Source organism: Podarcis cretensis (assembly GCF_951804945.1).
Source record: "Podarcis cretensis genome assembly, chromosome: 15".
NCBI classification, from domain to species: Eukaryota; Metazoa; Chordata; class Lepidosauria; order Squamata; family Lacertidae; genus Podarcis; species Podarcis cretensis.
The window spans coordinates 44744380-44768874 of record NC_137185.1 but is presented as its reverse complement, the minus strand read 5'-3'; the positions used below and the strand labels follow the sequence as shown (position 1 = coordinate 44768874).

The 24495-nt window shown below is 46.4% G+C and overlaps 1 protein-coding gene and 1 long non-coding RNA gene across 4 annotated transcripts in view; one reads left to right on the top strand and one right to left on the bottom strand.

The window, feature by feature from the left end:
• Positions 1 to 20424, bottom strand: part of LOC307204014 — a 125951-nt gene extending 105527 nt beyond the window's left edge. Inside the window, exon 1 of the long non-coding RNA XR_013833453.1 lies at positions 16869 to 20424. This is a non-coding gene — a long non-coding RNA (uncharacterized lncRNA). The remainder of the gene's footprint in view (positions 1 to 16868) is intronic.
• Positions 1 to 23744, top strand: part of FGFR1 (fibroblast growth factor receptor 1) — a 112125-nt gene extending 88381 nt beyond the window's left edge. For all 3 annotated transcript variants that reach the window (XM_079954981.1, XM_079954980.1, XM_079954979.1), the window contains 10 exons: positions 1863 to 2059; positions 4214 to 4359; positions 6494 to 6615; positions 8439 to 8549; positions 10613 to 10803; positions 11351 to 11473; positions 14428 to 14498; positions 15958 to 16095; positions 20431 to 20536; positions 20969 to 23744. In XM_079954981.1, the coding sequence (XP_079811107.1) occupies positions 1863 to 2059; positions 4214 to 4359; positions 6494 to 6615; positions 8439 to 8549; positions 10613 to 10803; positions 11351 to 11473; positions 14428 to 14498; positions 15958 to 16095; positions 20431 to 20536; positions 20969 to 21145 (1382 nt within the window). In that variant the 3' untranslated portion in view covers positions 21146 to 23744. The remainder of the gene's footprint in view (positions 1 to 1862; positions 2060 to 4213; positions 4360 to 6493; positions 6616 to 8438; positions 8550 to 10612; positions 10804 to 11350; positions 11474 to 14427; positions 14499 to 15957; positions 16096 to 20430; positions 20537 to 20968) is intronic.
• Positions 23745 to 24495: the final 751 nt, after the last annotated feature.

Below are 24495 nucleotides of genomic sequence, written 5' to 3'. Positions count from 1 at the left end.
AAACATCTGGAGAGGAACCAGTTGGCAAAGGCTAGAAGAAGTAGATACACCCATGAGAGCCCCTTCTTTGCTGCTTCCAGTTTCCTCGGCCTTTCTCTTGAGGAGGAATATAAAGACCATTTTTATTCTCCCAATTATATTCACCCAATTGGATGAGGTTGGGGAATCTTTTTCAGCCCAAGGGTCACATTCTTTCTGGGCCACATTCTAGTGTGGAGGCAGAGTTGAAGACAAAAATAAGCAGAACAGTGAATTTAGCATTTACATTTGTAAATGCAAAAGGCCTTGCCGATGGTGTCCAATGGAAGGCAGAGCAAGATGTTTGGCACCAGCTTGGCTGCAGGAATTGCCAGAAAGTGGCGTACAAGGCGCCATCCAACTGTCTTAGGGACTCCACTCTGAATGTGTGTATGGTTTACTCCTGAGCCTTTTCTTCTCCTGAAGATATTCTGCAAGGCACTAGAGGCTTAGGATATCAGAGTGTTCCTTCTTCCCAGGTTGATAAGCCATCTGCCCCTCACTTCCCTTTATAGCATGGGCAGAAACCGCCTTCTTGACTGTTGAACCCACTCTTGGTCTCATCTGCTCAATCTGCCAGTGCCTGTCTTTGCATGCAGGAGAAGACCCTGACTCCCCGAGGGTTTGAGACCCATTGAGCATCCTCACTTGGTTTGACCAGTTACAGATAGGTAGCCGTGTTGGTCTGCCATAGTCAAAACAAAATAAAAAAATTCCTTCCAGTAGCACCTTAAAGACCAACTAAGTTAGTTCTTGGCATGAGCTTTCGTGTGCATGCACACTTCTTCAGAGACACGGTTTGACCAGTCAGTTACAGCTGTTCTCGGATTGTGGCCGCTGTTGCATGCTGACAGCTTCTAGGAGCCGCAGGTGAGAGCTGAGTGAGAGCAGGGTGGGGATCAATGGTAAGACAAACTACCCCAGAAGGAGCATGGCATGTCTCTCACTGAAGGTACTACCCCTCCCCTAACACCCCATACACCCACTGAAATGAATGAACCTAAGTAATTTCCATTAAGTTCAGTGGGTCTACACTTATTAGGACTAGCTACTCAGCTCTGCAGCTGGAAAAAATAACCCAAAGCAGCTTACAGTGCTCAGTAATAAGTCCGTCCATTCTCCCAGACTTGCAGTCTAAAAGACACAAAACAAAAGGAAAAATGGATTGACGAAGACAAGGCAAAAAGCAAGCTCAGGCACTGAATATTAGATGCAGGGTTCTTTTGCTGTTCTTTCTGGGAGGGAGTGACAAGGCAAACTCCCTGCAGCTGCTTCCTCTCTGGCTGACACATGTTGGCTGCTTGGTCTCAGGTGCCCTTAAAAAGGATAATCTTTAATACATAAGGAGATTTTGTTCATAAAGCACCTTCATCATGTTTAGTTCTAAACAATGAAGTCAGTGCTTGTCTGCAGGAAGTGCTAGGAATCTACTAGGGATGCTGAATTCCATGTGGTCCATAAGAGACTGGGATCCTAGAGAAGCGAACTCATGAAGGCGCTTTGGTTTGGGATCCCCCTTTTGCCTAGAGTCTGTCTATTTCTAAAAGCCAGGGTGGGGGCTGCAGAAGTGGCTGCTTGCAAAAAGGCACTGGCACTGGCATGCCCTTCTTCCTGCTTCAGCTCGCACATCCATTTCTCTCCTGCATTATTTGGGGGCACATCTGGCTGCCACAAGAAGTGAGGGCAGACAACACCTGGCACCTTTAGAAGTTAAGTAAAGCTGCTTTTTCTCTCCACTTTTCTCTATCTCCTTGACCCCCGTAGTGGTGGTTTTTTATGGTGGTGTTTTTAGTTGCTGCTGAATGAGTGCCTAGTGTGCTGATTCTTTCTTTGCACCAATCCAGCTATTGAAGACAAGCCAGCTATGATGGCCTCCTCTCTGTACCTGGAGATCATCATTTACTGCACAGGGGGCTTCCTCATCTCCTGCATGATTGTGACCGTCATCATATACAAGATGAAGAGCACCACAAAGAAGTCAGACTTCAACAGCCAGCTGGCTGTGCATAAGCTGGCCAAGAGCATCCCCTTGCGCAGACAGGTAACAGAAAGTAGATGGGGGGTTTGATTGTCTCCTACCCCCCTTCCCGCAAGAGCCTTGCCTCCATGCTGAGCAAAGCTCGCTAGGTCTAATTCAGGGGTTGACAACCTGTGGCCCTCCAGGTGTGGCTTGATTCCAACTCACATCAGCACCAGCAAACATGGCCATTGGTTTGGTAGCCCAGCAACATCTGGAAAGCACCAGGTTGGCTATTCCTGATGTGGATGAACTCCCTAGGGCAGTGTTGGGGAACACGACTACAACCCCCATCAACCCAGACCCGTTGGCCATGCTGCTTGGGAGTCTAATGAGAATCGGAGTCCAGTCACATCGGAAGGGGGCTGTAGAGTCCCCGCCGTTGTCCTCAGGGGAAACAGAGAAGCAGGTGATGCCTGTGACACAACTGCTTGCCTAGTATGGTCAGCATAGATCAGAGCTGGGCATGCTGTGGCTTAAGGCACTCCAGATGAGGTCAAAGGAGGCCTGCAGAACTTGTGACCCACCAAGAGGAATTCTCTGTTGCTACAGCCCACCAGGGCCCAGATTTAAATCTCTGATTTGCTGCCCATTAGAAACTGCAACATTAAAATGGTTGTCAAGCAGTAGACTGGTAGTCTGTGTTAAGTTTGGTGGGTTACAAATGTGCATGCTAATAGCAGAGAGTTCTGCTATCTGTTCTGGCTCCTAGGAGGCTCAACTGCAGTTCCTGGGGGCCAGAAAGACAAGAACAATGTGCAAATGACATACCCTGGCCTCTTTCCAAGTCCTTCTCCCAGCCACAATGTGGGAGCAAGGTAGCTCATCAGCAGAACCAAGGAGTGGAGGAGGAGGCAATGGCTGCTGGAAAGAGAGGCGTGGGGAAACCCATTCTCCCTTGAGGCATCCAGAACTACCTGTGTGCTGGCCCCTTTCTGCAGCAGAACCTGCAGGTTGATCCATGAGATGTGGTATGTAGGCTACCCTGCATCTAAACAGCATTAGAGTATCTGGTCTTCTGGTGACTTCCTCATTCTTCGTTTGCCATGTGTCTGGGCCAGAAGGCCCAACCGTGCTGGTTGTGAGAAAGAGAGGTCACAAGTGAGGCAAGTGCAGTAACAACCAAGATCTTCTTCTTTGAGGCAGGAGCAGAGAAAAGAAGGCATAGTCATAATTGTTACTATAGTAATTTACATCACACTTTTAATAAACTGCATGCAGCTGTTGCAATCCTGACCTCATCATGTAACAAAAGTAAAAACAAACCTAGGTTCTGTGCCATGGAAAACGGAATCCTGTAGCCAGTATAATGTAATGCAAATTAAACAGATTTGCATATACCCCTCCCCCAGCCATTGAAACCATAATGCCTAGCAGCTTGTTTTGAAAAGTTAGCTCAAAAATTTCTGGATGCTGAATACAAAATTCAGCATTTCCACAGTGCAGATTACATGCAGGGGAGCCCTGATGACTGGGCTCTCTGAATTTTGACATGGCCATAGGAGGATGACGGGGACTGGGTAGGGCTGTGAGGTAATATTCCCACACTATTCTGCTTTGGTCAGACTCCACCTGGAGTCCTGTGTCCAGTTCTAGGCACCACAGTTTATGGAGGATATTGACAAGCTGGAAGGTGTGCAGAGGAGGACAACCAAGAGGCTCAAGGGTCTGGAAACCAAGCCTGATGAGGAATAGTTGAGGGAGCTGATTATGTTTAGCTGGCAAAAGAGGACACTGGGAGGTGACAGGATAGCCATCTTCAAATCTCTAAAGGGCTGTCACATGGAACCAAGAAGTTGCAAGAAAGGAGATTCCAACTAAACACTCCAACAGTAAGAGCAGTTTGACAGTGGAACAGACTCCCTCAGGAGGTGGTGGACTCTCCTTCCTTGGAGGTTTTTAAGCAGAGGTTGGATGGTTTTCAGTCATATATATTCAGATTCCAGCATTGCAAGTGGTTGGACTAGGTGACCCTTGGAGTCCCTTCCAACTCTATATTCTATGATTTTGTGGTACTTTTGCAAGCCCTGAGTGAGCAAAGTTTGTTTACAGCAGCAAGGACCCAGGTCCCAGGACAGATAAATATAGTCTCCTTGGAGGTGAGCAACTCTTCTCCCTGCCAGAGCTGAACTCATGGGGTCTTTTTGCCGAAGGTAACTTCCACTCTTCCCACTGCAGGTATCAGCTGATTCAAGCTCTTCCATGAACTCTGGTGTGATGCTTGTGCGCCCCTCACGGCTTTCCTCCAGTGGGATCCCAATGCTGGCAGGTGTCTCTGAATACGAGCTGCCAGAAGACCCCCGTTGGGAGCTTCCCAGAGACAGGTAACAAACTCTACTCTGTGCCCTCAGATACTGGTGGGGAAGAAGTTATTGTGTTTGTTGGCTTGGGGTCCGTTCTCTTTTTTCATTGGGGGGTCCGTTCTCTTTTTTCAGTTGGAAAAGGCCAGTGCTCATGACTTGGTGTTTTGGTCCTCTGGGGAGAGGTGAGCAGGAAACCCATTTCCCCTGCACAAAGGAGATTTCTGCAACTTTCCAGAAATTTCAGAAGCAGAGCGAGAAAAGCTCTAGTAATGTTGTATTTCAAAACAAGGCAGAGAATTGCAGATACTATGAAAGTGGTAGCATCTCTCACCATTGTTGGAGACAGAATATTATTCCACAGAAAGTGTAGCAGATTCCCATTTATCTATTGATAACAAAGTACTTTGGAGCCAGGATGAGGGAGGGCTTCTCACCCACAATTCCAAGCAGGGGTGGGAAACCTCCCTGGCCCTCAAGTCTCTCCAGGCCGTGCTACTTCAGCCACAACCTGCCTCCCCAGACCCTCCCCAGCCCTATTTCATACCCCCATTGGTGCTTTTTCCTGGCTCCAATGTGCCTTTGAACTCTGACCATGCCTCTTGGTTCCTGGCTGGAGGATAGAGAGGGTTGTGCGAGTGTGTGTTGAAACTAGCCTGCTCTACAGAGGTAACATGCACATTTCTTGCTTTGCCCACTTTTCCTCTGACCCTGAGAAAATTGCCCAGATGAGAAGGTGGTCCTCAGTCTGAAAAAGGTTTTCCATCCCTGATTTAAAGGGACAGGAGGCCGAATAATGTATCTCTTAAAGTCTCATCTGGTTTGGCCCTTCTTTTGATGTGATATACAGTGGTATCTCGGGTTACAGATGCTTCAGGTTACAGACTCCGCTAACCCAGAAATAGTACCTCGGGTTAAGAACTTTGCTTTAGGATGAGAACAGAAATCGGGCTCCGGCGGCAGCAGGAGGCCCCATTAGCTAAAGTGGTGCTTCAGGTTAAGAACAGTTTCAGGTTAAGAACGGACCTCCAGAACGAATTAAGTACTTAACCCGAGGTACCACTGTAGATGGAAGGGCAACTAGCAAGATCATGTGCTGCTAATGTAATTCGGAATCACTTTACAACTGGTTCGAATGAGCAGGTGTGTCTCACCAGGGATATGATTAACCTCCTGTTTTGGCTGCTGCCTGCCTAGGACTGTAAAAACAAACAGGCTGACTTTAGCATGTAAAACAAAAACAAAAAACTCTACACACAGAAAAACAGTATATCAGAGAAAACACTAGGCTGAAACCTTCCCCCTGGCATGATAGTTTTGGGTGTGCATGGTAGGTTGTTGTTTTTGGAAGGGAGCATTCAGGCATGTATCCCTTCCCTGTAGCCTAAAGTGGTAAAGTCCTGCAAAAGTTTTACCAGTTAACTGCTGATTTGTATTAACAAGCTCTTATAAACAATTGCTTAACTTGTGCTTAAGGAAGGTGGAATTACTAAGTTATTCTTTCCCCATTTTAAGTGGAGTCAGTACCTGAACTGTTCAATTCTGAACTTTTATTGTAGTCCAGGGATGGGGAACATGTGACCTGACAGACATTGGACTCCCAAGTCCATCAACTCCAGCCAGCATGGCCAGCGGTCAGGGATGACGAGGCCACAAGTCCCCCATCCCATCTTACAACCACGGGTTTTCCAGAAAACTGGAAAACTGCAATATCTTGCCACTCTTCAACATTTTCATTATCAGAACGCAAAAATACCACTTACAGCTGCGTCTGAAGGGTAAAATTCCATCCCAACCACAAATTATTACAGTGGTACCTCGATTTACCTGGAAGAGTTACCTCGAGTTGAGAACTTTGCCCCAGGATGAGAACAGAAATCATGTGCTGGCGGCACAGTGGCAGCAAGAGGCCCCATTAGTGAAAGTACACCTCTAGTTAAGAACAGTTTCAGGTTAAGAACGGACCTCTGGAGTGAATTAAGTTCGTAACCAGAGGTGCCACTGTAGGTCCAGATTGTCAAAGCCAGAACCATCTACAAGAAGAAAGAAATTTCTGTTGGGTGTTGAGCCAAGGGCAAGTGAGGACTTGGAGCTGTGCATTTGAGCTGAAGAGGGCCAGCCTCCCTGCCATCACCTCCTTTCTCTTGCTCTCCTCTAGGCTGATTCTGGGCAAACCTTTGGGGGAAGGCTGCTTTGGGCAGGTGGTGCTTGCTGAGGCCATCGGGCTAGACAAAGACAAACCAAACCGAGTGACCAAAGTGGCAGTGAAGATGCTAAAATGTAAGTAACGGCTTTCCTGTAGCTTCTCTTCAGGCAGCTCCATGTTTCCTTCCAAAAGACCTGCATGTGTCCTTTGTTCCAAGGGCCTCTTGAAGAACAACAGCTGACTTTCTGCCATTGAGGGGCTTAAGTCTTCGTTTTTAACGTTTGGAAATATTTTCATCTGTTCACATTTGTTATGTTCATCCGTTGATGATTGCAATATCAGGTGACTGGTGTGTCCCAAAATGGGTTTCATAGCTTGTACCAAAAAGGGCAGTGAATGATCCCTTAAGAGCGGGGATGGGGGGAACTTAGACCCAGGGGCCAAATGGAGTCATCCAGGGCACACTTCTCAACTGCCCCACTTTGCTGCCTCCTCCTTAAGTGCTTTTGTTTGCCTGGAATGTGTCCAGACAAACCACAAGGAGCAAACTCATGACTTGTCTGGAACAAGGCAGACTATAAGCCTAGCTCCAGACCACATGCTGAGCCAAACCATACCTTAGCTCACTGCAGGGTCTGAGGAGGAGCAAAGTAGTTTTGATTTCCTCCCTGAGCACCTGCCTGCTTCTGCCAAGCCATGGTTTTGCTTTGTGTTACATATGAACAGGATAACAGCAAGACTCTCCAGTTCAGTTGAAAGAAAATGCATTCACATAGGCAATCCTGTGTCCAAATAGGTATCCAAACAAGACTGATGATTAAGTTCTACACCTATATTAATTAAACAGTTAAATCAAGATGGATAGAATATTTTTGCCGTTGAGGCCAGCTTAATGATGTTTATTTGTTCCCTTCGGAATAAGTAAATAAAAAAGTTTTTTTTAAATGAGAGAGAGAAAAGAAAGAAAATGCATAAAAACATTTCTGTATGTAGCAATATCACCAACTGAGACATCATGGCTCTGCTTGCCACCACTCCAGGTTTTTTAAAAAATATATTTCTTTATATGTGCCTGCTGGCCAAGAGGTTTATGTATCTATCCAAATTATGATATCATAGAAGAGAAATGTGTTCTGAAGCTTCCACAAGCCATGTTTCCATTCCTCTGAACTCTCTGGTTGGCAGCTACATTTTAGAATTACTCAATTGGTGTTCCATTTATATCCTGCTCTGGTGTGGGGCTCCCAGTGTGCTCCCCTCCAAGGGAGCAGCTGCCCAAGTCCACAGCTGCTTCGCTTCAGGAGTGCTGTCGCCTGAGATGCTCCCCACTTGGCCTATGGATCCCGCGCTTGCTTTTCCTTCAGGGCCACGCATCTTGAGAAAGGCATGGAGAGGGGCAGTAGAATCATACAGTTGGGAGGGACTTCAGAGCTGGTCTTATATTCAGAGCCCCTATCAGTATTGAAAACCCTCTACTGCAGCATCCCTGATAGCCTCCATCCGACCTCTACTTAAAAACTGCTGAGGTCTTCCAAGGCAGCCTGTTCCAAATAGCTCATACCATCAGAACATTCTTCCTAAGGTTTTGTATAAATCCTGTTTTCCTGTCATTTGAACTCATTGGTTCATGTCCTACCCATTAGAGTGACTGAAAACAAATTTTCTCCCCATCTTCTTTCCCCTTTCAAATATCTGAGGATGGATATCAAATCACCTTCACCATCTCTTATCTCTAAGCTAAACATACCCAAACCCTTCCGCTTTGCTTTCCTGGCCATGTTCCAGTTTGCTGACACCTTTATCACATGGCCACTTTTCTCTCCTTTGTCTCTATCGAAGGGCCAGGCACTACTTTTTTTTTGGGGGGGGGGCGGTGCCCATGAGCCTTAGCTGCTGATTCCTTTTTGAGCCACTCTTCATCTCGACCTGCCAGCACCAATGTCTTTTTCTTCCTCAGCCGACGCCACGGAAAAAGATCTGTCTGACTTGATCTCTGAGATGGAGATGATGAAGATTATTGGCAAGCACAAGAACATCATCAATCTCCTGGGAGCTTGTACTCAGGATGGTGAGGGCTGAGCACTTCTTTGGAGGGAAGCAGTTGTGGTTCCGTGGAAGAGCAGAGGACGGCACAATGTCCCCAGTTAAAAATAGCTGAAGCCTATCCATTAGTTAAATGTACAGTATTTTAATATATTTTTGGAAGCCGCCCAGAGTGGCTGGGGAAGAGATGATTAAACATTCAAGAGATGATAAAAATCAACGGAAGCTAAAAAGAGATAAAACACATAATAATAATAATAATAATAATAATAATAATAATTAATAATAACAATAACAATAATTTATTATTTATTATTTATACCCTGCCCATCTTAGAGAAACTATTTAAGCATAATGATTAATGTATATAAGTTAAAGTTTGATATATAAATTGAATTAAGTATAATAACAAATTAGGGTTAAAAAATAGGGATAGGAACTTGTTGAATAAATATCTGGACATGGAATACAAGAAGGGGAGGCGAGGGGAAGTCGCAGAAAAAAGTTATTGAAAATTAGGATTTTAAAGGTTGAATGTTTTTTTTTAATTTTGTTTTTTCTCTTTTTCTCTTTTGTTTTTTTTCCTTTTTATCTTTTCTGGAAAGTTGTTTTTGGTTTTTTGTGTATTTTTGAAACTATAATAAATATCATTAAAAAAAAAAAACAGTACAACAGTACAAAAAAAAAATAGCTGAAGCCTATCCATTAGTTAAATGTACAGTATTTTAATATATTTTTTGGAAGCCGCCCAGAGTGGCTGGGGAATCCCAGCCAGATGGGCGGGGTATAAATAATAAATAATAAATTATTATTGATATTATTATTATTATTATTATTATTATTATTATGTTTTATCTCTTTTTAGCTTCCGTTGATTTTTATCATCTCTTGAATGTTTAATCATCTCTTGAATGTTACCTGTTCTTAACTGTTTTTATTGAGAATTTTAAAAAAATTATCTTAATTTTTTTTTGTAAGCCACTTAGAGGTTTTCTTACAAAAAGGTACATATATTTTGTTAAGATGAAAAAAACCCTTGACATCTCCCCTGAAAGGAATCTCAAGCAGCAGGTGATGGGGAAACACTTTTCTGCCTGTGACCCTTGGGAGATGCTGCCGGTCAGAGGAGCCAGTGCTGAGCTTTAATGGGCCAGTGGTTCGACCTGGTGGAAGAAAGCTTTCTATATTCCTTCCTGGTTGAGAATAGGTGTGAGGTCCTTCCAAAGTCAATTAGAAAGACGAATAGTTGTGTGCTGGGCTTTGAACTCTGTAAAGTGCTTGTCCTTTAATTTCTTCTTATTGTTATTTATTCAATTTATATACTGCCCTTTATCAAAAGATCCCAGCGTGGATTACAACAGTAAGAACACATTTTATGGATCATCAGTAATAAAAAACATAATAAAAAGCATAATAATAAAATAAAAATAACAGTCTCTCTCCCCCCCCCCCCCCCATCTTTAACAGGCCATAGATTATTTAATGGTTAAAGGCCTGGGTAAGGAGGACTGTTTTTGCCTGGTGCCTAAAGACATGTAATGATAGCGCCAGGTGAGCTGCTCTGGGGAAGAGCATTCCACAGGTGGGGAGCCACGACAGATAAGGCCCACTCTCCTGCTGCCTCCTTCTGAACCTCTCTGGAAGGAGGGACATAGAGAAGGGCATCAGATGGCAAGCTCAGGGTCTGGCCCGGTTTGTATGGGGAGAGGCAGTCCTTAAGGCCCTGAGGTCTTGAGCCGTGTAAGGATTTATAGGTCAACACCAGCACCTTGAATTGGGACCGGAAACTAATTGGCAGCCCATTTCAGTTGGGCCAGGATCAGTGTAATTTGCTGAAAGCGTCTAGTTCTGGTGAGCAGCAGCCTGGCCATTGCATGTTGCACCAGCTGAAGTTCCCAAGCCCTCTTCTGAGGCAGCCCCACGTAGAACAACGCACTACAGTAATCCAGCACAGAGGTCACCAGAGCATGTCTTGCAACTCAGAGGTACAAATCCTCTCTGTCTGCCACTGGTCACAACAGAAAGGAGCCCTGTTGAGACAGGCTCTGCTGTGCTCTCTGAACCCAAGGCCTGTCTCCTCTTCGCCAGGGCCGCTCTATGTGATCGTGGAGTATGCATCCAAAGGGAACCTGAGGGAATACCTGCAGGCTCGGCGTCCCCCAGGCATGGAATATTGCTACAACCCCACCCACATCCCAGAGGAGCAGCTCTCTTTCAAAGACCTGGTGTCCTGCGCGTACCAAGTGGCCAGAGGCATGGAATACCTGGCGTCCAAGAAGGTGAGCAGTCGCAGCAGGAATGGTGGGTGTGCAGTTCATACAGGAGGACGGGGGCTGAGGAGGGATAGAAGGGCCAGGGAATTATTTAAATTGTCTGCTGCAGAAAAAGGCAGAAGGCTTAGGCTGACAATTGGATACTGCCTTTTTGGATGCAGAAGCCCTTTGCTTATTGTTTGATTGGATCTGTAACTTTGTTGTTGTTATAATGGGGGGGGGGCTGTGTGGGCTTCAGAATTCCACAGACGAAAAATGTGTAATGGGGTATGGAGGCAAAGAAGTCAGCTTTTAAAAAGTGAGATTCTTTCTCTTGCAACAACGGGGTAGGTCCCTCGCGTGGGAGGAGGCACACAGATTTGCTTGGTTCACGTCATATATGCAGGCTGCAAGTTAGCTTGGTCAAAAATAATTTTGCCCTCTTTTGCTGTTATGTTTCCTGTTTTGTTTTAAGCTGAAAATGTCCCTGCATTCCTCTGAGGGAGGTGTCAAGGCCTCCCAGGGCTGCTGCTTCTTTCTTGCAGGTCCCTAACGATTTGTGTCTCATCGCTAGTGCATTCACCGTGATCTGGCTGCCAGGAATGTGTTGGTGACAGAAGACAGTGTGATGAAGATTGCTGATTTTGGCCTGGCTCGAGACATTCATCACATAGACTATTACAAAAAGACAACCAACGTGAGTAGCCGATTTAGGGGTTTTGGCCACCACGTCTCACGGCCAGCCTGTATTCTGGACAAGGTTGCCCTCCCCTAGGAAGAACAGGGTCACTGTCTGTGAGGCTGTTAGATCCCACACTGTCATGGAAGGCTCTGGTGCCTCAGGTGGTGCCTTGTTTCAGCTGCAACTGGTTTGCCAGCGATGGCACCTTTTCGACAGAGGTGACTTGGCTGCTAGTCACTTCCAGATTGGATGGTTACGATGCACTCTGCATGGGGCTGCCTGTGACAATGGCTCGGAAACATCCATTGGTCCATAGTGTAGCACCCAGACTTCTAGTTGGGGTTCTGTTTAGATCCCATAAAACCTCCGTTCATTTCTGAGCCCAATTCGGGGTGCTCTCTCCACAGAGGTGCATCTGACACCTTCATTGTACAACCTTTGGCGACTGCTGACAACACACCTCCGAACCGTGGCTTTTCATAGAATCATAGAATCATAGAGTTGGAAGAGACCACAAGGGCCATCGAGTCCAATCCCCTGCCAAGCAGGAAACACCATCAGAGCACTCCTGACATAATAGAATCATAGAATCATGACTCTAGAGATGCATATTTTTAGGCTCCACCTTATTTCTGTCATAAAAGGTAAAGGTAAAGGTACCCCTGCCCGTATGGGCCAGTCTTGACAGACTCTGGGGTTGTGCGCCCATCTCACTTAAGAGGCCAGGGGCCAGCGCTGTCCGGAGACACTTCCGGGTCACGTGGCCAGCGTGACATCACTGCTCTGGCCAGAGCCAGAGCCAGAGCCGCACACGGAAACGCCGTTTACCTTCCCGCTGGTAAGCGGCCCCTATTTATCTACTTGCACCCAGAGGTGCTTTCGAACTGCTAGGTTGGCAGGCGCTGGGACCGAGCAGCGGGAGCACACCCCGCCGCAGGGATTCGAACCGCCGACCTTTCGATCGGCAAGTCCTAGGCGCTGAGGCTTTAACCCACAGCGCCACCTGCGTCCCATTTCTGTCATAGTAAGTTGTTTTAAACAGTTTTTAATATTGTGTTTTAATTGTTGAAGTCTACCCTCAGACCATGTGGTGAAGGGACCAAAATAAAATATTGGTTATTTTCATCATTATATTCTGCACATAAAAGATGTGGATGTCATGTATGTGGTACTGTGCAGAAACCTTTCTGAAGCTGAGGAGGTCCAAGTCTGGGCCTGGCCTCTACCTGGATAGCAGATTGTGTGCCACTTCAGGCATTCCTTTCTCCACACAATTAACTAGAGAATGAGGTGAGGACATCTCGTTGCCTCATGACCAAGAAGCCAGGGAGAGAGAGGGGGAGTCTCAGAAGCTTTGTGGGCACCAGAAGAAGACCTCAATGATGCCTTTGCACGTATGGGCACCATGAAGGCAACCCTAGCTTGAGATCACACATTGAAATTCAAGAGCAAATTTCAAAGCAGAGGAAGCAGAGGCTTTAATTCAATCTGAAGGCTTTTCTCCTGCATGGCTGACTTTAAACTGTATTAAGATGGATTGAAAGATGTATTCATGGAATCTGATGTAAAGGGCTGCCCCATAGTAAAAGGGTAAAGGGGACCCCTGACCATTAGGTCCAGTCGTGACGGACTCTGCGATTGCGGCGCTCATCTTGCTTTATTGGCCGAGGGAGCCGGCATACAGCTTCCGGGCCATGTGGCCAGCATAACTAAGCCGCTTCTGGCGAACCAGAGCAGCACACGGAAATGCCATTTACCTTCCCGCTGGAGTGGTACCTATTTATCTACTTGCACTTTGACGTGCTTTCAAACTGCTAGGTTGGCAGGATGCTCCATAGTATTATATGTTTAAACTGATTAATGATTATGGAAGGATTTTTAAACATTATTCTTGTTTATAAAACCCAATTTAAAAAACCCCAATTAGGAGAGCACTATTGCTGCTTGCGTATAGTGACTTTTCAACATTGCATAGTTGATTTTGAAATTGTGGGGTGCTTGCCATATTTGTTTAATGTGCTATATATAAGGAAAACAAGATTTAAACAGCAGTTTTTGCTAGAAGTAGAAATGTCAAAACTACACTGGGCGCTTCCAGCTCACACCCTTATTTAAAGCTGTGCACATGTTTGATTTTGTTTTTCAGAAGTGATTATTTTTTTCATGATTTTATATATATATTTGTATTGTTTTGCCATGGTGCAACATCATGAGAAATAAACTCTTCTGCATCTAACAGTGCACATACTTCAAGGGAAAACTGAAAGGTCTTTCCAGATCTTCAGACACTTTTGTGCATCAGATCCCCCAAGTATAATCAGTGGACTCTAATAAAAGGATAGTGGGACAGTCCTGCATCACAGGGCAAACCCTGAAGTGCTCTGCTAAATTCTTCTTCTTCTTCTTCTTCTTTGGCGATCCCTGGTAGCCGAGGAAGATGGTCTTCCATGGACACGGTTTTAACAGTGAGTCTGTAAGTGACTGTGGAGGCCAATTCTGGATCCACATGTCTTTCCACAGTGGGCACATAGGTTTCCATGCAGGAGTTGATCACGGTGAGGGTTTGCCAAGCAAGCCTTCCTCTTTTGTCCTGAGTTCGAGTGTCTTCAACGCCCATGACACCTTTGGTAAAGGCTGTTCTCCAACTGGAGCGCTCGCAGGCCAGTGTTTCCCAGTTGTACGTGTTTATACTACATTTTTTAAGATTTGCCTTGAGAGAAACTTTGAACCTCTTTTGTTGACCACCAGCATTGCGCTTTCCATTTTTAAGTTCAGAATAGAGTAGTTGCTTTGGAAGACGATCAGGCATCCGCACAACATGACCAGTCCAACGAAGTTGAACTGCTAAATTCATAGCAACACAACACCTCCATATTTATTATTTTTTGCATTATTCACGCACACAGACCCTGGCCTTTCTCTCCTTCCCACAGTTTTGGGCTGATGCAGCTGTCTTTCCTATTTCCTAGGGTCGCTTGCCAGTCAAGTGGATGGCCCCTGAGGCTTTATTTGACAGGATCTACACGCACCAGAGTGACGTGTGAGTATCTCTTGGCTACTTTAGACACGAACCTAACCTGAGCCAGTCCATGGAACTATCCAGATTGTCCTGTCTGGCATAACTGGTTGCAGGGCTCAGGCAAAGACCCATGCGATCTTTTCTCAGACTGGAGGTGCCAGGAATTGGAAGAAGGACCTCCTGCCGGGAAGGCAAGGGCTCTGTCCCAGCCCTGAAGCCTCTGCTCCTGCTAGCCATCTGCTCAGACCTCGAGGGTGGAGGGATTGGGGAAAGAGCACCGGGCTGCTTTGCCTTCAACCTGTTAAATGTCACCGCTACACTTTTGGTTCCACAGTATTCGCAGTTGCGCTCCAAGACACCAACCGCTCTGGCAACCCACTCCTGAATGGCTCCTTGTGCTCATGGCTCCTCCAAGGAGTGTGTCTTTGCTTGTGGTCCAATTCACACACAACCTTGGTATGCAGGCAACACCCCCTTAAGCCTCCTGGCATCTCCAACTAAGCCCAGTGTGCTGGATACTATTCCCAAAGATGAAATAGATCAGATGTGGTTCATCTTTGCTTAAGGAAATGCTAATTATTATAAGCAGGAAAAGGGTTTTCAGTCTGGCACTGAGGTTTGTTTGAATCCTGCTACTGATTCCAGCCTTATTGTCAGCCCAATACCTTTTCACCTCCACAAGAAGTCTTTAAAAAAATTAATGAGACCATTTCATGGAGAAGCAGGCCTATTGACAGTCAAGGGAGCTAGGGGTGCTTGAATAATTTGGTTTTTTGCAAATTCCAATAGGGACTGGCCTGGGCTAATGTGCAGATTGCAATGCAGTTGTCTTTTGGATTTTTCCCTTCTCAGAATTTTCCAGTTTTTTCCAGTTCAAAAAACATACCTAAATGCTTATGAAATAACATTTTAAGATAAGGTATCCAGCAGGTTTTTCTTTCTCAGCCAAGCAAGCATAACCAAACTACACTGCTACTGCTGTGATTCCTGATGTGCACACGATGCTCAATTTAGAATGTAGGAAGTTCCTTTACTCTGAGCCAGCTCTGTACTGGCTACACTGTCTGGCCATGGCTCTCCAATCATTATTCAAACCTTGTAACTTAAAGAATAAAAGCCATGAAAGAAATAGCACTGTGAGGAGAGATGATAGGGGAGAGCTTGGGGGGGGGATGGTTGGAAAAACACATTTTTAAAATACATACCTTTAAAGAAAAGGAAAAAGCTACAAAAATCCAAACGCTAGCTGGAGACCATTTGCAGAAGGGAACTCTCACGTCCTGGTGTCTTCCCACACCTCCCTCCCCCATGTCAGCGCTGGATGAGCTGAGCCAGGCTGCATGTGCAAGAAGTGTCACATCAGAAGCGGGTGCCCTGCTTCTCTGCCACACAGATGTTGTGAGGAGCCCCGTGAGAACTGGGCAGGTGAGTTGGGTGGGAGACTCCATTTCCACACACTGTGTCTCTGCTCTTTGGCCAGGTGGTCCTTCGGCGTACTGCTGTGGGAGATCTTCACGCTGGGAGGGTCGCCATACCCAGGAGTGCCAGTGGAAGAGCTTTTCAAGCTGCTGAAAGAGGGTCACCGAATGGACAAGCCCAGCAACTGCACCAATGAGCTGTGAGTGTCGCCTCCTGGCTCTTTCCCAGGCTGGCAGTGCTGGACTCAGACAAGGAACACAGATGGGGTTCTTCCAGCCCTGGTCTTCAGTTCTCGTTAAAGTGTTGAAAGCACAGCATGAGGCCAATATATTGTACATTGGGTTTCGTGGGGTGTTTATTTTATTTTATTTGCCATTTCTACAGCTCTTAGCCCTTTCCTGGCTCAAAGGCTATTCCTGTTTGGGGCAGAGAGATTCTCAAGTGTTACCAGCTCTGATAGTGGTGCTGTCCGGACAGGAATCATAGAATCATAGAGTTGGAAGAGACCACAAGGGCCATCGAGTCCAACCCCCTGCCAAGCAGGAAACATCATCAGAGCACTCCTGACATATGGTTGTCAAGCCTCTGCTTAAAGACCTCCAAAGAAGGAGACTCCACCACACTCCTTGGCAGCAAATTCCACTGTCGAACAGCTCTTACTGTCAGGAAGTTCTTCCTAATGTTTAGGTGGAATCTTCTTTCTCGTAGTTTGGATCCATTGCTCCGTGTCCGCTTCTCTGGAGCAGCAGAAAACAACCTTTCTCCCTCCTCTATGTGACATCCTTTTATATATTTGAACATGGCTATCATATCACCCCTTAACCTCCTCTTCTCCAGGCTAAACATGCCCAGCTCCCTTAGCCGTTCCTCATAAGGCATCGTTTCCAGGCCTTTGACCATTTTGGTTGCCCTCCTCTGGACACGTTCCAGTTTGTCAGTGTCCTTCTTGAACTGTGGTGCCCAGAACTGGACACAGTACTCCAGGTGAGGTCTGACCAGAGCAGAATACAGTGGCACTATTACTTCCCTTGATCTAGATGCTATACTCCTATTGATGCAGCCCAGAATTGCATTGGCTTTTTTAGCTGCCGCGTCACACTGTTGGCTCATGTCAAGTTTGTGGTCAACCAAGACTCCTAGATCCTTTTCGCATGTACTGCTCTCAAGCCAGGTGTCACCCATCTTGTATTTGTGCCTCTCATTTTTTTTGCCCAAGTGCAATACTTTACATTTCTCCCTGTTAAAATTCATCTTGTTTGTTTTGGCCCAGTTCTCTAATCTGTCAAGGGAACTGACAAGGACTTTGTTGCAGAATGAGCGGGAGGTGCTCCAAACATACCAGGGCTCCTTCACCATATCTTGAAGCCAATGAAGTAATACCCATTACCCACTAAAGAGGAATGCCATGTAAGACCATTAAATCCAGAGTCTAAAAATACCTACCTGCAAAATGGTTCAGAAAGCTTCAGCAAGAATTCTGCTTTGTCAAGGATCAGCCCCTTATGGTCTCTGTGGAAGCATGGGAGCATGGGAGGTTGCCTTATACTGAGTCATAGAGTTGGAAGGACCCCAAAGGTTATCTAGTCCAGCCCCCTGCGGTGCAGGAATCTTCCTGCCCAATGTGGGGCTTGACCCTGAGATTAAGAGTCTCAGGCTCTACTGACTGAGCTATACCAGACCATCTGGCTCAGGATTGTCTACACTGACTGGCAGCGGCTCTCTGGGATTTCAGACTGGAGGGGCAGGTTGCCGAGCCCACCCTGGGATGTCTCATGAGCTATGGCCCTTCCCCAAAAACTTCCAGGTGAGCAGAAATCCTGGAGGAGATTACATGTGATCTAATCTTCAGTGGTTATGTTAGGGGCTATCCCTGTTTCAGCAGTGTTTGTTTGTTTGTTTGCTGCCTCTCCTTGTGCCCAGGGCAGCTTGGGTTAAATCAAAGACTTCATTAAAATGAATGCAACAGCAACAATACTGGCATTTCAAATCGACACAGCATATATCCAAGTGATCCCTAAACACAACAGATAAAATGTTGGAAAAGGCCGTCTCGTCTAGCGCCCTGTTTCTCACGGCGTTCTCCCCACTTGCAGTTCCCGGCAATCGGCATTCACAGAAGCCATGCCTCTGACCCTGGCCATTACGGCCGGGGGTTCCCTTGTCCTCCAACCCAAATGCCAAGCAAGTCGGGCTTGTGCTTTCCCCTCCCAGAAGTCAAGAGAGCTGTCGATGCCACCAGGCCTCTTGCTGGAGGCCCTTCCGTAGCCTCGGGGCTGCAGCCGTGGCGTCTCTCTTCCTCCAGATATTTGAACTTGCCACGTGAGAGCACCTGAAGCAGAGTGGCTTGGTACGTGGGAGCAAAAGGAAAGAGGGGTGCTTTGAGCAATTCTGATCCCAAGGTCAGCCTGTTCCTATGACACGAGTTCCCAGAGATGGTTTTCCTTGCCCGGCTTGCAGGGCCGGCCGGCTGGAGAGCCCCATCGAGCGCAGCCGCCTGGCACAGCAGAACAGAACCCCCGCTGACCGGCAGATGCATATTATGAGCACTGGCAGGAATTCAGCGTTATTTTCCCAGCCCTGCTGAAAGCTGTGCGTGATAATAAACCAAGACTTCATTTCCTTTATATTTTTGTTTTTCTCAGCAGGAGAATATCCCAAATAGGGGGAGGGGGAGGGGGTAACTTGGTCTTTTGTCTTGAGCGACTCTCAGTCCCTTCCCAGTTTGTTCTAGCCAGCCTGGCCAGTGGCTGCTGTCAACAGATCCACCTCCCTCCTTCGCCACACAATGAGGAGGATTGTGGTGCTCAGACCTAAGAACAGACCTAAGAACAAAGTGTAGTGAGCAAGTGTTGCTGCAGGCTCAAACAAACACCTTCTGGTGTCGGGGTTTCCTTGGTTAGCATGCAGAGACAGCCCAGCTGAAAGATCCAGACCCTGCTTCATACTAAATTGCTATTAAATATGCAGTCCTTTTGCATTAGTCTGCATGTTAATAGCAGAAATTAGACTTGCCTTCAGTGCCTTGCAAAATGTTCATCAACAGTCATTGGTTCATTTGACTCTTATTTATAAAAAGCAGCAACCTTTGATTTACAAGTGGTGTGCATTTATTTACAGCAGTTTAAAAACGTATGGGGAAGAGAGGGAGGGGAATTTCCGCTGCACAAGCAGTCCTGCTCACACAAGGACGTGATGGGATACAAGCCTGTCACGTGCTTTCAGTGAAAATGAAGTTTACAGTTTGCAGGCCTGTGTCTCCCCCTGGAGCCAAGAGGTCTGCTTTAGGCGCAAGGGTGGAACTAAGCAGGTCTCAGTTGTCTGCACTGGAGACCCCCTGTGAACCCCACATGCAGAAGAAAGGCAGGCGTAAATGTAACAGAGAAATAAACAGTCTATGATAGACTAGGAAAGACTTGTCACATGTCAGAGGTGGTGGACAGAAACCTGGACTTAGATGAGGGTGGAGGACTTTGTTTCAAGGTTCTATGCGATTCGTCATTGTGTCTCAGCTTCCATCTGAAACATTCTTTGTAGGATTTATGATCTCAGGAAGATCATGGAGTGTTTGCAAGTTCAGTAAAGTGCAAGTGTCAGGGTAGCCTTGGCCAACCTGGTGCCCTCCAGATGGTGCTTTGGACCCCCATCCCCGCCACCACAACTTGTAGTCCAAAACATCTGCAGGGCACCAAGTGGGGGGATGGAGAAGGGCGTCAGGAGAAAGTGCAGAGACTGGGTTGGTTCATCTTGTTGAACAACCTCTTTCCAACGGTGGCAAACCAAGTGCCCCAGAGAAGTCTGCAGGAAGGATGGGGAATCTTTTTGGAGCCAAAAGCCACATCACCCTGGTGGAAAGCTGTTGGGCATTGCATTCCAGTAGTGGAGGCTGTCAGACCAGCAAAAAAATCCCACACCCTTCACACAGACACACATGCGGGTTATTTCCCATGGAAACAGAGGCATTTATTTAATTCTTGCCAACTCTACTCAAGTTTCACCTTCCATTCTCTCCAATTTTCTTTTTTTACAAAATATGTAAAATATAATGTCAAATAACGTCAACGCACAGCTGAACTGCAGTCTAAAACGTCAAAACACAGTTGCATCCCGAAAATTGCATGCATGCAATCCCAAAATGCATGGGCCCTTCTTGCATATGTGCTCCTGTGTCATTTCCCACTAGCTTTGATCTTGCGGATTAATGAGCTACAGTTGCTGGTTTTGCAAAACACCAGAGGTTTGTTCTTCCCTCTCGGTTGCTGCCCTGAGCAGCTGATGGCCTTAGGGGATGTAGAGAGCATTCCCTGGCATCCATACCAGACCTGGGGGTGATTGCCTTCTTATGCTCCATGCCCACCAAATCTGATATTCAGAAGTCTACTTCCTCCCTTTAGCTTCATGGCTTTGATGGAATCTGTTGCTTTTGTTGAACCTGTGTATAAAATAGCCATTTCATGGGCTTGTCCATGTTCTGTTACATGTCCTGCAACTCTGTGCTAAACATTTTTCATCCGGTTCTCTTATTCTCTCCCTAAAGGTACATGATGATGCGAGATTGCTGGCATGCTGTTCCCTCCCAGAGACCCACATTTAAGCAACTGGTAGAAGACTTAGACAGGATTGTGGCCATGACCTCTAACCAGGTAAAATATATCTTTTTCCAAAGACTGTACGCTCCTGGGTGTCATTCTGTCTGTTTGCAAGGTTGCAGGGAGCCGCTTCCTGGACTAACCATTGATTCAAAGCTCAATGCTTTGAGTCCCCTGGGGACTCTGGCTTTTGGGGCCGACCAGGTCTTCTGTCTGGCTTTGGCTCCTGCTGCTGAGTGCTGCAACTAATTCCAGTGTTTCTTGGCGAGAGTCGCTGGAGCACACTCTATTTTGATACCTTTGTTCTGATAGGCCCAATTTTCCCTGGGTGTGGGAAAATTCGGGGTGAAGTGATTCACTGTTGCTTTAATGCCCCTTTCTCTTTCTACTGACATTTGTCTCTTGGGGCTCCCCTCTCCTCTCCGAGGCCTCCAGACCCTGGGATGGCCAGTGCTTAAGCTCTCATGGCTCCTTCCTTCCCTCTAGGAATACCTGGACCTTTCCATGCCATTGGACCAGTATTCTCCTAGTTTTCCGGACACCCGCAGCTCCACCTGCTCTTCAGGAGAGGACTCTGTGTTTTCCCACGACCCCCTCCCCGATGAACCTTGCCTCCCCAAGCACCCACCTCAGCTTGCCAATGGAGGACTCAAAAGGCGCTGAGACTCCAACTTCTGTGGGACATTCGCAAACCCTCCGTGTACACAAGCGTAGCGTGTTTGTGTGCATGTTTTGAGGAGTGTGTGTGTGTGTGCGCGCGCACTTCGCTTCCAGCTGGACTGGTGGTGGAGCACCACATGGGGCAGCCATCAGCCCCCTTCCAGCTGCCATAGTCATGATCTGCAGAGACTCCATTTTGAATAACCAAACCCACACCGCCCCCTTCTTCTCAAAGCTGCCATGATTGCAAGTCCTTGACCTCTGGAAGAGGAGCTCACAGGGAATCTGTGCTTGAATATTTCCCATGAACTTGAGTTGAACTGCATCCCCTGCCCCCCTTTTGGCCAGTGACAAAACAAAAAGGCAGAGCCAGACGCCTGGGCTTCAATAGCAACCTGCTGCCACTTCTCTGAAAAGGATTCTGGGGAGAACAACATTCCTTTGAAGAGAGTGGGCATTTTCTGCTCTCTACTTCCAAATGCAAGCAACAAAACCTCTTCACAGCTCAAGAAGCTGACAGCTAAGCCTGAGGTGCAAAGCCTGTGGCCCAAGGACCCTCTGGATTCAGCTGTCAACTGGGAAGTCTTAAATTCAGCCTGTGGCTGGAGGGCCTGCTGCGTCTGTGATGCCAGTCGGGATGGCGCAGCGCACTTCTGCGCATGCTTGTGCTGGGACCAAGCCTTCTAGCCCAGCAGGACTTCCTCCCAGGAAAACAGGCATAGGGCACAGCCCTGGTTTGTGCTTTGTGGACCAAACTTGGGAAGTGACCAGGAACCCCAAGGCCTGGGGTATCTTCACAGCACTTGACGCGAAACAGAGAGGTTGCAGCCCAACAAAGCCAGTGCTCGGAAGAGTCTTTTTTTTTTAAGTAAACAAGCTTATTATGTACATAGCTGCAAAATGTATAAATATGAAATATATATTTACATGTCTTTTTTTTTAAAGAAAATTTGCTGTTTACCAGAGTTAATATCACTTTGGTAGTAAGTTACTAGTGGCTGGTAGGTATCAGTTGCTATAAAAACAAATCATATATTTTGCTACTTTTGCTGGTTTTTTGTTTTGTTTTAAATTATGTTCTAAAACTTATTTCAATTTAGGTACTTCAATAAAATTGCTGCTGCTTCAGTTTTATATGGGGTTATATTAAACAGTGATTTTTGTTGGTTAATGTTGATTTCCCTTTGGAAAGCTGTTATGAAATCATCTCCCTCCTTTCTTAGGCTCCTCCTCCCTTCCCTGCCTTTGATTTCTGCCCCGGCCACCCAGGGCAGCAGGAGGACAGTCAGCTCACCTTCTTGGCGCAAGAAAAGGGTGTCTGTGTGCCAGTGCTTCAGTTTCTAGCTTCAGAATCTTGGTCCGCAGTGGGGCTGAAGCCCCATGAGGACGAGGAACTCTTTTCCAGCCATGTCTGTGCATTTCTTGGATGTTTTGCAGCTAGAAATGGCTCTTGCCCTTTGGGGAGGTAGAAAGTGATGTTGCCGGAGCAAGCTCTTCCCAGCTGAGCTTTGACATCCTTTTGCTCTGGCAACTTGGAACCCAGAGCAAGACCAGCTCAAGAGCTGCCTCTGGCCCTGCTTCAGACTTCTCATGATGCTTGGGTCAGCCCCAGCCTCTCGTTTTGTCCAAACAAACATTTCCCCTGCCAAGGCAGTGCCAAGGAAGAACTCCACGAGTGCCTTAAAATGAGCTGTGGAAACTTGCATGTCCATACAAGATTGAGAGGAAGTGCACTCCTCCCTCCCTCCCTCCCTCATCTTCCATGGGAGCAACCTAGCAAATTAGTCAGAATTCTTCATTTCCTACCAGTTCTTTTCCAATAGCTGGTTTGGCCCTGAAGCCTTATCCGGGTCTCCTCTAAAGCAGCCGGGAACACCTGAACTAGAACTGCACATTTTGAGCCATGAGGTAGGGCAAGACCATTCCTTGTGCCCAGTGCTATTTTTCAAGAAAAAGAGGCACCAGAACTCACCATGAATGCATCCTGTGTTCTCTTAGAACGGCGATGGTGCCCACCTGAGAGGGGCCAGAACTGAGTTCCGGCTGGAAAAAAAGCCCTGTTTGCACCAATACTTTAAGCTCTTCCAGCATTCACTATATCAGCCATTGCCAACCTGGTGCCCTCCAGATGTGTTGGGTTACAGCTGCCATCAGCTGGGGTTGATGGCCATTACAGCCAAAAACATCTGGAAGGCACCATGTTGGGAAGACTGCTCTAATTTTCACGTTCCCCAAATAATCGACATGGCCCTTGGCTTCCAGAATGGCATGCAGACTCCCAAGCCCTCTTCCTGCTTTCTCCCCCAGTCTAGACTAAGAAACAAGAGTTTGCTTTCTGTTCCTCAGTGGTATCTTGGAAGCCAGAGCCATGCCAGTCATACTTGAAAGCTTGCCCTGCCTTTGTATAGAGTCAGATTATTGTGCTTTTTAAAAATTCTGTAACAAATTTGGTGGTATTGTAATTTATTTTTTATTTTTAAAGATTTTAACAGAGTTCTGCAACCCTCCTTGACATTAGCTGATATTCTTGTTCCCTCTCCCCTTTGTGTGCCTTCTTTTTCTTATGGGGAAAATGAGAATAAACCATGCAAATTTATGTAAATGTTACATATCTTATTTGAAGTCCAGAATCTGTGGGTTTCAGCCTGTGGGCTTGAACATCTGGAAGCCAAGAATGAAGATTTGAAAACTTAAAACTCTGTCCTCGTGGGAAATGCTGAAATTAAATAGAACTGGTTTGTCAGTAGAAGATGTCTGCTTTTAAACTGATAAGGGGTTCTGCGTATGGTGCTACTTACATTTTCTTCGTAGCACACACCTTCCAATGCAATTTGGAAGTGTCACATTCATAAAAATCCAGTTGTAATGGAAAGGGGAAATATAGCTGAATGGACACTCCCGAGAGTGAACTCCTGCAAATCAAGAAGAGATTGAGCTGTAGTTCTTTGATAAGTAAATTTATTACAAATCTCACTGTCACAGTACATGGGAAGCTGGGTCCATCTAATTCAGCAACAGCTCTGTAGGATTTTGGGAAGAAGTCTCTCCCAGACCTACTTAGCAGTGCCAAGGATTGAACCTGGAACCTTTGGTATGCAGTGCCTCTCCATGAGCTACAGCCCTTCTTTACTATGTACAAACTGCTCCCTGCTCACATTGTAAGGAGAGAGTTCACAATCCTTGATTTAGCATTATGTCCAAACCAGGGATCGTGATTTGTTTTGTTCCCTCCAAGGCATGGTTTATGGTTTGTTGAAGTACTGCAACACTAAGCCAGAAATCATGGTTTGTTTTCTCCCAGCATGAGTGGGAAGGAGCAATTAACTATGGTTTACTGTCATGGACAAATTGGA